Below are 15,190 nucleotides of genomic sequence, written 5' to 3'. Positions count from 1 at the left end.
CAAAGCAAAGGAATGGGAACCAAGGCATTTGGTGTGTCTATTTCTAGCTGGCTGGTAGCCCTACATGACTCGAATTCCCTAACTTGTAAAATATGATTCATAGGACTTGCTATGGGATATTTTAGAATTTTTTAAATAATGAGGGATTAAAAAACAAACAAACAAAAAAAACAAAAAACAAACCTGCACTAATGTGAAAGTTCCAGAAATCATTCAGAAGTATATTATGGCAAAGAAAAGAGGCAAAAAGAAGGGAGTGGGTACAGGACATAAAAGGAAAGGCCCTGAAGGGAGAAATCAAGAGGCAGTAAGCGCCTGGTACACCCTCCACAGCAGGAAACAGCACTCTACATATTATAGCTATTAGTGAATAAGCACTTGCTGGAATTTCCAAAGATGACCAAACAAACACCAAAAAGGAAGTGGCTTTTTTTTTTTTTTTTTGGAAAGTTTTATTATGGAAAAATTTCTAACATGTTCAAAGTACCGAGAATAGCAATGAGAACTACCACGCGGCTTCAAGTCATCACTCAGGGCCAATCTTGTTTCCTTTCTACCTCCCACTCTGCATTATTCCGAAGCAAATTCCAGATATCTTATTATTTTGCCCCTAAATATGTAAGCATGCATCCCTAAAGCAAAAGAGTGGGAACCAGGGCATTTGGTGTCCATGCCTAGCCCTCTGCGTGGCAGCCAGCCCTCTGTATCTTCAATTCTGCAAATTCTTCAATTTGTAAAATACGATTTATAGGGGGTTGCAACGAAATTTTTTTGTTTTTTAAGGAACTGCAATCAAAAATAAGGTTAGGAGTTCCCGTCGTGGCGCAGTGGTTAACGAATCCGACTAGGAACCATGAGGTTGCGGGTTCCATCCCTGCCCTTGCTCAGTGGGTCAAGGTTCCGGTGTTGCCGTGAGCTGTGGTGTAGGTCACAGACGCGGCTCGGATCCCGCGTTGCTGTGGCTCTGGCGTAGGCTGGCAGCTACAGCTCCGATTCGACCCCTAGCCCGGGAACCTCCATATGCCGCAAGAGCGGCCCAAGAAATGGCAAAAAGACAAAAAAAAAAAAAAAAAAGGTTAAATCCTGACAGGGCTCCAGTAGGGTAGCCCACCTCATAAACTCCGGTGCGCGGGGCCCCTAGGGGACAACGCCCTTCAGGGCGGGATACAAGGCAACACCCCCCGGGACCTGACCTCCTAGGGCGCCGGCGGGTTCTTGCAGCGGCCATTGGCCTCAGCCGTACCCGCGCGCCCCTGCCGCCCAGGGCGCGCAGGCTGGGCTCGGGGGCGCGCACGCCGTGCGTCCCGGCGCTCGCGATTCCTCCTGGCGCGGTCGGAAAGGCCCGCAGTTTGGCCCGCCATGTTTCTCACCGCAGCGCTCCGGGCACGGGCTACGGGCTTCACCGCCCAGTGGGTAAGGAGGCTCGAATGTGCGCCGGCGCTGCCGCTGCCCTCTCCCTCTCTCCCGGCCTCCTCTAGCGGCCGGCACAGGGCACGCCGGGCACGAGACGGCCTGCGGGCGACGGCAAGGACGCCGCGGCCTTCGCCCGCTCTTGAGGAGGCCGCGCGTCCGAGGACCTAGGGAGGGGCGGTGGGGAGGCCTCCTCAGGACGGGAGGCCCGAGTCAGTGCGCGGGGCGTCCCAGGGGCGTCTGGAACTCGGCGGGTGTCTCCTTGGGCCGCGGGAGGGCGGCACCGGCGTACCCTTGACTGCGACTGTGCTGCGTGTTGGAACCCAGGGCTCCCTGCACCTCGCACCCCGGGCGGCGAAGCCTCTGCCGGCTCCTGAGGTCTCAGAACGTCACGCTTTAGACAGCGACCTTGGAGCTCAGGCTGAAACACTCGCTTGCTCTGACTTAAAGATGAACATTCCAGAAATGACGATGATGATGACGGGGCGCTTACGGGAAAGAAAGCTTTCTTTACCTGCACCAGTAAAATAGAAAGGTTGAGTCAGTTTTCAGCCGAACGGAGGGGTTAGTGCACAGCAGTATAGGATGAGCGCAGGGCCTTGCAGTTAGACCTGAGTTTGGATGGAGGCTTCACCGCCTTTTCTAGTTTTGTGACTGGACTGTTCTCACTTGGTTTCCTCAGTTGTCAAATGGGAATATTTCAATTTGTAGAGTTTAGTCTTTCAGTAAAGTTTGAGATTCTACTGTTCCTGTTGGGTTCCAGGTGTCAAGGTGGAGAATAATGGTAGGTGTGACTGCTTTCTGTGCACCAAGCACTGTGTTATTTACCTTCAAAACCTAATTCGTGAGGTTGGTACTGTTACTTCCCCATATTACAGTGAAATGGATTTAGACAATCCCTGTTCTTGTAGAGTTGATAGTTTTATGGACTAGGAACTTAAGGTAGTAGGTATTGAATAGTGTAAAAGTATAGTTAGGTGACCCTTGAACAGATTTGTACTCAGTGGTCCACTTATAAGCGAGGTCCCCCCACCCCGTAGCAGTAAGTACAGTACTGCAGGATCCTGGGTATGGAGAAACCTCATATTTGGAGGTCTGACTCTTAAGTTATTATATTTGGATTTTCAGCTATTTCGAGGGTCCACACTTCTAACCCTTAGTATTGTTCAAGAGTCAGCCGTACAGTGTTAGAGATATGAATAAGATCATCCAGTTTAGTTTGAAGGTGGTGTAAGATTTTTCCTGTAAGTAATAGGAATAGATTGGGGATGGGGCCAAATGGATAGGGAGGGTGTTCTAGGTGGAAAGGACAAGATAAGAAAAACAATATTAGGAACAGCAAATATAATAAGTTCAAAAAATAAAAATCGCCCATAGTTTTATCAAATTGAACATTAACAAAATGTTAACATTTTGATATCTGCACATAAAGGACCTTACAGAAAAATTTTTTTGTAAAAATCAGATGGTATTGTTCATACAGTTTTGTAGCCTGTTTTCTCCCATTATACATTTTGATTAGCTTTGCTTATGAATAAACTTTTTATTTAAAAAAATTTTTTTATTTTTAAGGGCTGCACCTGTGGCATGTGGAGGTTCCCAGGCTAGGGGTTGAATTGGAGCTGCAGCCGCCAGCTTACGACACAGCCACAGCAATGCCAGATACAAGCCACATCTGCTCATGGCATCGATGGATCCTTAACCCACTGAGCGAGACCAGGGATTGAACCTGCATCCTCATGGATGCCAGTCAGATTTGTTTCTGCTGAGCCAGGATGGGAACTCCCATTTTTTTAAGTTTTTTTAAATTTTTAAAAAAAATTTTTATTTTAATGGCTGCTCCTGTGGAATATGGAAGTTCCCAGACCAGGGATTGAATCGAAGCTGCAGCTTCAGCCTTTGTCACAGCTGCAGAGCAACACTGGATCCTTTAACCTACTGCACTCAGCTGGGGAGCAAACCCACGCCTCCACAGTGACCCAAGTCAGATTGTTAATCCACTGTATCACAGTGGGAACTCCCTATACTGTCATTTTTAATGCTGCATAGCATGCCATTGTGAGGATGTTCTATAATTTATATAACCAGGCCCTTTTAACCCATTACAAATAGTGGAATATCAGAATGACCTAGCAAAAAGCAGGAAAAATGTGAGTAAAGAGGTCTCACTAATAAAGTTCCTTTCCTGAAAGGGAAACTTTTAGGAGTTCTCTTGTTGCACAGCAGGTTAAGGATCCAGCAATGTCACTGTCACAGCTTGGGTTGCTGTTGTGGCATGGGTTTGTTCCCTGACCTGGGAGGAGCCCCCCCCAAATAAAGAAGGCTTTAAGGAAATCATTTTCAAAGAAATTGCGTATTTTCTTGTAATTTCTGCTTTATTAGCTAGTTGCCAGTTATTTTAGCCACAGGCTTTTCATCTTGTCATTGCTTAACAAATACCTAGAATTTAGTACTGTGCCTGGAAGTCACTAGTTATTTGACCTTGAGCCATATTTCTTAAGCTCCTTGAGCTTTATTTTTCTTTTCTGTAAGTACAGTAGTACCTCGTTGAGTGATTGTCAAGAATTGCCTAAAAATTATGAAATATGGAAAATAGGTACTCAGAATAGGTTTATTTCCATCTTTCCTTGAGTAATTGCCCATGGCTTTCTGTAATGTTGACACTATTTTATGGCTCATCATTGCCTCGCTACCAAGCCACTGATTAGCTTTGGAGGAACAAGAGGGTTGTGGTGGCATTTTCAAGGATTGTGTTTTCATTTTGTTCTTTTTTTATAGTTTATACTTAGATCTTTTCATTCATTGAAGATATTTTTCTTTATGTCCTTAGGCATGGTTGTAGCAACTTTGAAATTATTGTTTGATAATCTTGATTGTCTTTTTTCTTGAACATGGGTTATTTTCCTTTTTCGTTTAATGTCGGGTAATTTTGGATTGTATCCTGGGTGTTGTGAATGATCTAATAGAGGCTGTAGATTTTTTAATTCCTCCAAATAATATTTTTTTTTTGTCGCAGGCTGTTAACTTGAACTCAGTCTGCAGTCCAACTTCCTTGTGGTTCAAATATTGGTTCAATTCTTTTAGCAGGACTGCATGAAGTCTGCGTTATGTGCATGCATGGTTTGGAGTCGGGCTTCCTCTCTCTGGCTTTTTCTATTCTGGAATTTCCCACTTGCCTATACCTCTCCTTTTCTAGACCCTCCCGTGGTACTTCAGGACATTAAGGCTGCAGGCTTTCTCTTGGAGTTTTAACTGCCCAACATGGGATAGACTGGGGTCTGCCTTTAGGCTGAGAGATTTGAGGGATAAAAAAGAACCCTCATTGGCTTCTTCTAAGTATAGACTCCCTTCTTGTGTGTGCCTGCATTTGGCGGTTCTTCATTGTCTTCAGAAAGATTTTTGTTTTTTAATTTTTTAAAAAACATTTTGCCGGAGTTCCCGTCGTGGTGCAGTGGTTAACGAATCCGACTAGGAACCATGAGGTTCGGTCCCTGCCCTTGCTCAGTGGGTTAACGATACGGCGTTGCCGTGAGCTGTGGTGTAGGTTGCAGACGTGGCTCGGATCCCGCGTTGCTGTGGCCCTGGCGTAGGCCGGTGGCTACAGCTCCAATTCAACCCCTGGCCTGGGAACCTCCATATGCCGCGGGAGCGGCCCAAGAAACAGCAACAACAACAAAAGACAAAAAGACAAAAAAAAAAAACAAAAAAAAAAAAACACACAACATTTTGCCCAGAGTAACCCACTGGTTTGGCCTGGTATCTACTCAGCCATACTAAAAGTAGCGTTCTATGGTGGCATTTTTCTTCATAAAAAATTTTTTTTTCCTTCTTAATGGCCTCGCCTGCAGCATATGCAAATTCCCAGACTAGGGATTGAATCGGAGAGCTGCAGCTGTTGGCCTGCGCCACAGCCACAGCAGTGTGGGATCCAAGCCGTGTCTTCAACCTACACCACAACTCACCACAACGCTGGATCCTTAACCCACTGAGTGAGGCCAGGGATCTAACCCGAATCCTTGTGGATCCTAGTCAGGTTCGTTATTGCTGAGCCACAACGAGAACTCCTTTCTTCCTAAGTTTTAAGTTTTGTAGAATGAAATGTTTTCCCATTCCATTAGAGAATCCATTGATTTTGCAATATCTCAAGGTATCTACATTTTGGCTCAACGACATTAAAGGAGTGCTTAAAAAAGAAAGAAAGAAAAAAAAGTGAGGTTAGGGGGGTATTTATATTTGTTTTCTATTGCTCCTGTAACAAGTTACCACAAATTTGGTGACATTACACGACACAAATTTATTGTCTTATGATTCTGGAGGTTAAAAATATACATACCATGAGTCTCAGTGGGCTAAAATCAAGTTACTGGCAGAGCTGCCTTTCTTTCTTATGATTCTAGGAGATAACCTGTTTCCTTAGTTTTTCCAACTTGTAGAAGCTGCCCTTATTTGTTTGTTCATATCCCCCCTCTTCCACCTTCAGAGCCCACATGGGCAGGTCAAGATCTCACATGACATATATCACTCTGACCCTTCTCTCTCATTTGTGTATCCTCCTGTAACTTTGCTCCCTCCTCTGCATTTCAAGGGCCCTGTGATTACCTTGGACCCATTCTGACAATCCAGAATAATCCCCCTATTTTTAGGTTAACGATTATTAACCTTAATTCCATCTGCAACTGTGCTTGTTTTTTGCTGTGTATACTGACATATTCACAGCTTCCCAAGTTTAGGATGTGGGTATCTTTAGGGCCCCATTATTCTTGCCTGCCACAGCCTTGAATAGCTTAGGGGAAACAGAAAATGGACAAAATTTTGAGAAGCCTATTTGGTGAGGTTCAGTAGGCCACTATTACTATAAATTCAAATCTTTATATTTGAGATGTGAACTCATTCTCCATTTTAAAGATATAAACCAAATGCTAAACACTTTATCTCATTTAATCTTCTTAACACTTTAAGGTAGATACTCCCGTTATTTTATAGATGAGCAAACCTAGATGTAGAGAGGCAGAGCAACCTCCCCTAAGGTATGGTAATTTTTTAGGTAAGACTAACTAAAATGTTTGGACATTTCATTTCTATGAAGTATTCTTCTCCCTAGGACTGTTGAGTGTTATTTGTATCCACAATGGATTTTAGACATGTAAAGAATGCTTTCTTTAAATTATGGGCAAGATGGCTGAAAGTAATCATGAATGTTGTTGCCATTAATATGGTAATCTTAATCTGTAATGCTCCTTTAATACCTGAGTTGTTCATGAAGCTTTGTTGTGCTATAAAATTTGGCCAAATTTTTCTTGTGAATTCTCTCATAATGCTAGTAAAATCACTTATATTTCTTTAATCTGAATTATTGTTTTTAATTTTTAGTTAAATTATTGATGGAACTTTATTTGGATTTGTAAAAAACCCCTATAATAATTGAAAATATTAACAAAATTTTAGTAGTTAATGCATGTCCTCAAGTCAGAAAAACCTGTTTGACTTTTCATTTATTTAGCTGTGATCTAGGGAAAGTTCTTTTCCTTCTGTCTTTGAGCCTTAGTTTCCACATCTGTAAAACAAGGCATGATAATAATACTTACCTGGAGGTTGTTGTGAGGAGTAATGAGTTACAGTATTTGTAGCACAGTATCTGAGACAGAGTAAGCATTTGTGTTATCATTATCCTTGAAATGATTGGCTATTAACCATAATTATTAACCAATAATCTTTTAAATTTTTTCCAATTTTTGGCTACCCCATGTCAGATGGAGTTCTTGGGCCAGGGATCAGAGCCGAGCCACAGTTGTGAGCTACACCGAAGCTGTGGCAATGCAGAATCCCTTAACCTACTCTTGCCAGGCTGGGGATCAAACCTGCATCCTGGCACTGCAGAGAAGCTGTTGGTTCCCTTGGAGACATCATCTACTTTATTAAACTAAAATGCATTAAAAAACTTTTATTCCTCAAGAGTTTTTGATAATGCAAGAATACCTACTCTGTGTGTATCATGGACAAAGACTTTTGGGGGAGCCTTTGGTTTTCTCTGCATACTTTTGCTCTAGACAGCTGAAGGAAATGGCCTTTGCTTGAGCTGGCAGTCGGGGAGTCTCTGGTGATAAGTAGGTATTGAGTAAATATCCGTGAACAAAGGGAAGAAAGTACAGAGGTGGCCGGTGTTACTTTTTCTTTACCAGGAGATGTGACCTCTGTGCAGGTGTAAACATATATTGTTGATTTAATCTGTAAATGTTTGGGGTAGTCTTAAAGGTTTATTTCTTGTCTGTGTTGGTTGCTAATAAAGGAAAAAACTTTTTCAGTTGCCTGGCCTTAGCCCTGTCTTTTTTACTAATTAGGCTACTGATTCTGTCCATTTTGTTTGATAGCTTCCTTGTCCTTTCTTAAGTTCCTCTGGTGGCCTTTTATAGTGCAAATGTCTGATAGAACTGAAAAGTGAGCAGAGTTGGATACTATTAATGTTTGAGCAGCAGAAAAAAACTAAAAGAAAGAATGGGGGTAGTTCCTGTCGTGGCGCAGTGGTTAACGAATCCAACTAGGAACCATGAGGTTGCGGGTTCGATCCCTGGCCTTGCTCAGTGGGTTAAGGATCTGTAGGTTGCAGACGCGCTCGGATCCCGCGTTGCTGTGGCTCTGGCGTAGGCCAGTGGCTACAGCTCCGATTTGACCCCTAGCCTGGGAACCTCCATATGCCGCAAGAGCTGCCCAAGAAATGGCAAAAAGACCAAAAAAAAAAAAAAGGAATGAGCTCGTGTCCTATTCTTGGGGAGTGGGTGGAAGAATATAACTTTTTTTTTTTTTTTAATGGTTGCTCCTAGGCATTCAGAAGTTCCTGGGCTTGGCCAGGGATTGAATCTGTGCCACAGCACTGACCCATGCCACTGTGACACTCACGCTGCTAAACTTTGCGGTTTTTTTTTTTTTTTTAGGGCCACACCCACGGCATATGGAAGTCCCAAGCCTAGGAGTTGAACTAGAGCTGCAGCTGCCAGCCTACACTACAGTTTACAGAAATGCAGGATCTTTAACCCACTGAACGAGGCCAGGAAAGAACCTGTGTCCTTATGGACACTAGTTGGGATCATTACTGCCGAGCCATGATGGGAAATCCAACTTTGCAAATTTTATAGCTGTTAACTTACTTAAAATTGCATGTTTTTGGTTAGTAGTAAGTTTATTAACTATTTGATTTCTGTGATGATTTTTCATATTTACCCATTTTTCTTATTGATTTATGATCCTTTCAGACTTAACTTTTTGTCATCAAATGTGTATAAAATGCAAGTCATCAGTGTAGTTAATGGATAAACTCTCAAAGGCAAAAGAGCTGTGGAGGAAAGAACATAGGACAGAACTGAGGACAACCTACCCTGAGGGAGTGGGTAAAAAGCCAGTAAAAAGGAGTTACATCATGGCTCAGTGGTTAACGAATCTGACTAAGAATCATGAGGTTGTGGGTTCAATCCCTGCCCTTGCTCAGTGGGTTAAGGATCTGGCATTGCCGTGAGCTGTGGTGTAGGTCGCAGATGCGGCTTGGATCCTGTGTTGCTGTGGCTGTGTTGTAGGCTGGCGGCTATAGCTCCAATTTGACTCCTGGCCTAGGAACCTCCATATGCCTCGAGAGTGGCCCTAGAAAAGGCAAAAAGACAAAAAAAAAAAAAAAAAAAAAAAAAAAGCCAGTAAACGAAATGTTAGGTTCAGAAGTTAAAAGAGGATTAGATACTTTCCCAACTCTTGAATTAATCCTTCCTATGTTATGAAGTCCTTTGTTTTCTCTCAGAATTTAATTAACTCAACTGTTACTCAAGATAATTCTTTTTTATTGTATTTTTTCATTAAAGTATGGTTGATTTACAATGTAGTTCCAATTTCTGCTGTACGGTAAAGTGACCCACTTGTGTGTATATACACACATACACATACACACCATCCCTTTCTCATGTTATCTTCTGTCATGGTCTGTCCCAAGAGATTGGACGTAGTTCTCTGTGCTGTACCATAGGACCTCATTGCTTATCCATTCATTCTAAATGTAATAGGATTATTCCTTTGATTTAAAATCTTCTCAGCTGAAGTAATGGCAGGGACTGTCTTCTAAATTTTAGCTTCTGTTAATTTTTCAAAGCTTTATGCTGATATTGTTCTTATAGTACTATTTGGAATTTATGGCCTTAATTTTTATGTTTATTTATCTCAGTCCAGATTTTGGACAGCCAAATTAGGGGTATAGACATAACCTTGTATTCAGCACAGATTGACTTTGAAGTGATTTGGGAGAAATTATTAGAAGTATAAGAAAGTAAACTGTGTCCTTTGTTGCATTTATTTTAAAGAAAATTTGTCATATATCTCAGACACATAAAAGCAAAAAAGAACATAATAAACACTGTCTATCCATCCACTTGCTGCCTAAGAAGGAAAACAATATTAACACAGTTAAAACCCCTTTGTATACCACAGCTGATCAAATTCTCCCCCCCACACCTGAAATGGACATTTGTCACTCCAATATTTTATATCTGTGTTTTACATTCTGTACTTGGGTCTTGTTATTAAAGCAAATGTTCCATGTAAACTTATTTTTTCAACTGAAATTTGGATCGAGGGAAAAGAAGATTGTGCTATAGCACTGCTTTTACTTCCTTCTCTGTTACGTTTGCCTTTGAATTGTCCAGCTCTTTGCCAGTTCCATGCTTGGTTTAATCCAGTGTTCTACCATCTGTGGTTAGTAAACTTGGAAATCAGAGGATTTCTGAACAATAGTTGAATTGCTTTTCAGGGAGGAGCAACTGTGCGAAGAAAAGTGAAATGCAATGGAAACAGTAATCAAATGGATTGCTTCCAAAACAACTGAGTATGGTCTATCTGCACAGCATTATAGTTTCTGAAACTGCTTTTATGGCTGAAGTTTCTAAACTGACTTAGTAAAGAGTTGAAAAAGGGGATACATTTGACTCATTTGTGCAGAGTATATGACTCATTTGTACAGAATGAAAACATGTTTATGAAGGTTCACATTAAACAAAATCCGGCATCCAACTTGCTTGAGACAGAAGTGAAAGGCAGTGAATTAATGGTACATGAACTCTGCAGCTGCACTCCAGAAGAATGTAGTAGAAAGGATACGTGACTCGGGAGATCTAAGTTGTCCTAGATGTCCCACTGACTCTTGTATGTGATCTTCCACAAGTTAGTAACCTTAACTTTTTTGTTGCTGTGCCAGTGGCATACAGAAGTTACTGGGCCAGGGATTGAACCCATGCCACAGCAGTGACAATGTGGGATCCTTAACCCACTGAACCACCAGGGAACTCCAGTAAATTTACCTTTGGCTCTCCGTTTCCTTATTCTTCTCTTGAAATAGGTATCAACAGGGTATAGGGTAGTAGGCCATATCTCTTAAGATACTTTACCTCTGTTAAGTTGGTTCTATTTAAAATTTTCTATTTCTCTTATTTTAAATTATGGATCTTAAAGTACTATGAAAAATTTCTTAAGGCTTTTGATTTATTAAGCTTCTTTAAAATTTTAGGGAAGACATGTAAGGAATTTGCATAAGACAGCTGTGCAGAATGGAGCTGGAGGAGCCTTATTTGTGGTAAGTAATTACTTAGATTTCTTCAGAATGGAAAGACTTGGAAATTTGGGCAAATACAACATAATCTTAAACACCATCGTTTTTGGTGTGTACTGGCCATTGTGGGGATTTAAATATAGTTGATAGAATTTACCTTCATTTTGAAAGTGTAGTTCTAACTGAACCTCTCAAGTTTAAATTGGCAGCAGGGCAACTTTGGAAATACGAATTTAGATTATTCCAACATGAAATAACTGAACCTTAACATGATTTCTAGTCACATTTTGGTTTCTTTTCTTTTTTTTTTTTTTTTTTAATCTTTTAACTTTTTTTTTTTAGGGCGGTATGTGGAGGTTCCCAGGTTAGGGGTCCAATCAGAGCTGTAGCCTCTGGCCTACACCACAGCTGCCGTGACAACACGGGATCTGAGCCGAGTCTGCAATCTACACCACAGCTCATGGCAATGCTAGATCCGTAACCCACTGAGCAAGGCCAGGGATCAAACCCAGGTCCTCATGAATGCCAGTCAGATTCGTTTCTGCTGAGCCAGGATGGGAAGTCCACATTTTGGTTTCTTAAAAATCATTTATCTTAGGAGTTCCCATCTTGGTGGTTAAGGAATCCGACTAGGAACCATGAGGTTTCCGGTTCAATTCCTGGCCTTGCTCAGTGGGTTAAGGATCTGGCGTTGCCGTGAGCTGTGGTGTAAGTCGCAGATACTGCTCGGATCCTGTGTTGCTGTGGCTCTGGCGTAGGCTGGTGGCTACAGTTCCGATTAGACCCCTAACCTGGGAACCTCCATATGCTGCGGAAGTGGCTCAAGAAAAGGCAAAAGGACAAAAAAAAAAAAAAAAAAAATTAGCCCACTGAAGATTCTGAGGCTGCAACTTGGGGAATCCCAAAATGACACTGGTTTGACATGCATGAATTTTAGTATTATGGTGAATGTGTTGGCTATTGGCCTGGTTTTGATTTCCAGGCTTTAACTACAGGTAGAGGTCAAGGAATTCCCCAGCTTGGTTTTAAAGTTCAGAAAAGCTCAGATAATGTATCCCCTTTCTGTGACAATGTGTGTTTTTCAGGAAATAATATAGTATTTAAATGAAATTTAGTGAACTTGTATGATGATTTAGAGTTAGTGGTATAGTTTTGGAAAATGAATTATTTCTAGGCTGAATCTTAATAAATTAGTTATTCATACTATTAACAAGTAGATTCCTGTTTTGTATTTTATCTTTGTGTAAAAAGATATTTGATATCATCCAAAGTTTCCATTTTCTTTACTTTTTTATGTCCTTGAAAAAGCAGAAGTCTGAGCATTAACATATTAAGAGATTCAGTTCTGTGTTCACCATACATATAAAACATTAATTGATATAAGTGTTAATCTCATTGTGACTCATTTGATTTCCTGTTGACAAGCCATTTCTTGTCAGTGTTTGAAGAAGGCCTGTTCTTTTTTGGAGAAGAAATAAAGCTTGCTCTTGACTAGTTTCTCTTGTGTGGGGAAGAGATGGTGTTTTTGTAGTAGATAGTGGGTCCCTAAGGTAATATATGTCCTTTGACAATCTGATACACTCTCTTTTGGGGAAAATGCACATATTTTCACACTAGAAAATTTGTGTCTTAATTTATAAGGCTTCAAATAATTGGTAATTTTTTGTAATTAAATTACATTAGGAGATCCTGTTGTCTAATCAGGTTGGATAGTGCTTTTTTAGGTTTTGGCCCTAAAGCTACTTCTCATAACCTATAAAGGGTGATTTTGAAAATCTTTCTAAATCTTTGGATTTTGCTAACATCATACTCATCAAATGTGTATTTAATAATTGCTTTAGCCGTTCTTTTTGATGCAAGGATAAATTGTATATCATGTTGGAATTAAAGTGAAGAGATTAAATGATCAGTAGTAGTAAAGTACAAAGTTACTCACACTTTTGAGAGAATTTTGATAATTTTAGAAAACATTTTCCCCCCTTTGTTTAGCACAGAGATACTCCTGAGAATAACCCAGATACTCCATTTGATTTCACACCAGAAAACTACAAGGTATGACTAAATTAATGTTATAATTAATTTACAAAATATTTAGTGTTTTCCAGACACTAAAACAGGTGCTTTTTCTTTGGTACAGAGGATAGAGGCAATTGTAAAAAACTACCCAGAAGGGCATAAAGCAGCAGCTGTGCTTCCAGTCCTGGATTTAGCCCAAAGACAGAATGGATGGCTGCCCATCTCTGCCATGAACAAGGTACTTTATTTTTGCATTAGTTTGAAAAGAGGAGAGATTGTGCTTGGTAACTTCCTTATGTAGAAATTCCTCTCACAGTCATTAATGTAGCAGTCTAGGAGTTTGGAGCCCTTGAATCATTTGTGTGTTTTATACCTCAAATTACATTTATGTTTTTGTGGTTCCCTTTCTAATGCAGAGATCTGAAAGGGTAGAGCTTTTTATCCTTGCAGGAAATAGTAAAGGTGTTACAGTGAAAGAGATTTTCTTTTTTTCCATCTTTGAGAGAAATGGCAATAGTAAGGTAAAAGGTCCCAGATGTGTGTAATTGGCTGTCAGGATATTCTGAAAATGAATGTACTGTTTAAATGCTAAAATTACAGAGAAAAGGATCTGCTCACAGCTATTGTGAATCTTTTTAATATTTTGCATCTTTGGCTGCAGGCTTTAACAAAAATCCATGTAATACATGGTATTTACAGCATTTGATTATGGCACCTTGGAATCAACAACCTATAGAAATCTTATGGGTGACTCATTTAAATAAAGTTAGTATATTCATGCATACTTTAGGATTCATTTTTTTCTAATAGTATTTTCAGCAGTAGTCCAAATTTCAAGTTTTTTCACATCTTATTAGTATAGGATGGTATTTTGTAACAGTGTATTGTTTACAAAAGTGTCTTACAAAACTTTCTATTATTTGATTTTTATGAGAAGCATACAACCGATAGGCCAATGTGATACAATGGAAAGTATCTTTTATTTTGAATTAAGAGATCTGATTTTTCTCTGGGCTGACTTCTTCCATCGCAATGAAGATTTTAAACTAAGATCTTTCAGTGATCACATAATGATTTCTAAGTGATGGAGCTGGGACTGAATCATTTCGAGTTCTGTGCATTTTCTTGACTGTTGTGGATATTCTGCTATACTTTATTCTCCTTTTCACTTTCTAAGTTTTATTTGGTCTAACTATTAAGTTAGACCACTACGTTATCTTTCTTGGAGTATAGAAATGTCCTCAGTTTATCAAATGGAAACCTGTATGCAAATTTTAGCTCATCGATCTGTTTTTATTTTTGTTTATTTATTTATTTATTTTTTGATCTATAATTTAAAAAAATTTTATTGAATTATAGTTAATTCACAATGTTGTGTTAGATTCAATATACAGTAAAGTGATTCAGTTATACAGAATATCCTGACAGCCAATTACACACATCTGGGATCTTTTACCTTACTATTGCCATTTCTCTCAAAGATGGAAAAAAAGAAAATCTCTTTTTTTCAGACTCTTTTCCATTATAGGCAATTATAAGGTGTTGAGTATAATTCTCTGTGCTGTACAGAAGATCTTTGTTGTTTACCTATTTTTATGTTAGTGTATATGGGTTAATCCAAACTCCTAATTTATCCACCATCGCCTTTGGTGACCATAAATTTGTTTTCTATGTTTGAGTCCATTTCTGTTTTATAAATAAGTTTGTGTCATTTTTTTAGACTCTACAGACAAGTGATAGAGGACATTTGTTTCTTTGACTTAATATGATAATCTCTAGGTCCATCCATGTTGTTGCAAATGTCATTTCATTCTTTTTTATGGCTGAGTAATATTTATACACACAGACACACACACATCTTCTGTATCCATCTGTTGATGGACATTTAAGTTACTATAAGGTCTTGGCTAATATAAATAATGCTGCAGTGCACATTGGGGTGCATGTATCTTTTTGAATTAGAGTTTCTTCCAGAAATATAGGAGTTGGATTGCAGGATCATATGGCAACTCAGTTTTTTTAAGGAACCCCCTCACTGTACAGTACATAGTGGCTGTACCGGTTTACATTGTAGGAGGGTTTTTTTTCTCCATACTCTCTCCAGCATTTATTTTTTGTAGACTTTTTAATGATGGCCATGCTGACTGGTGTGAGGTGGTTCTTCAATTTCATTTCTCTAATAATTAGTAA

The 15,190-nt window shown here is 39.9% G+C and overlaps 1 protein-coding gene across 1 annotated transcript in view; it reads left to right on the top strand.

Moving 5' to 3' along the window:
- The window catches only part of NDUFV2 (NADH:ubiquinone oxidoreductase core subunit V2), a 33,406-nt gene continuing 19,525 nt past the window's right edge, over nt 1,310-15,190 (top strand). The window contains exons 1-4 of the mRNA NM_001097475.2: nt 1,310-1,413; nt 10,943-11,008; nt 12,974-13,036; nt 13,122-13,238. Coding sequence (NP_001090944.2) covers nt 1,360-1,413; nt 10,943-11,008; nt 12,974-13,036; nt 13,122-13,238 — 300 coding nt within the window. The 5' untranslated portion in view covers nt 1,310-1,359. The remainder of the gene's footprint in view (nt 1,414-10,942; nt 11,009-12,973; nt 13,037-13,121; nt 13,239-15,190) is intronic.

The sequence above is a fragment of the Sus scrofa genome, chromosome 6 (genome assembly GCF_000003025.6).
Source record: "Sus scrofa isolate TJ Tabasco breed Duroc chromosome 6, Sscrofa11.1, whole genome shotgun sequence".
NCBI classification, from domain to species: domain Eukaryota; kingdom Metazoa; phylum Chordata; class Mammalia; order Artiodactyla; family Suidae; genus Sus; species Sus scrofa.
Note: the sequence above shows the minus strand (reverse complement) of the source record. Positions and strands in the feature narration are given on the sequence as shown.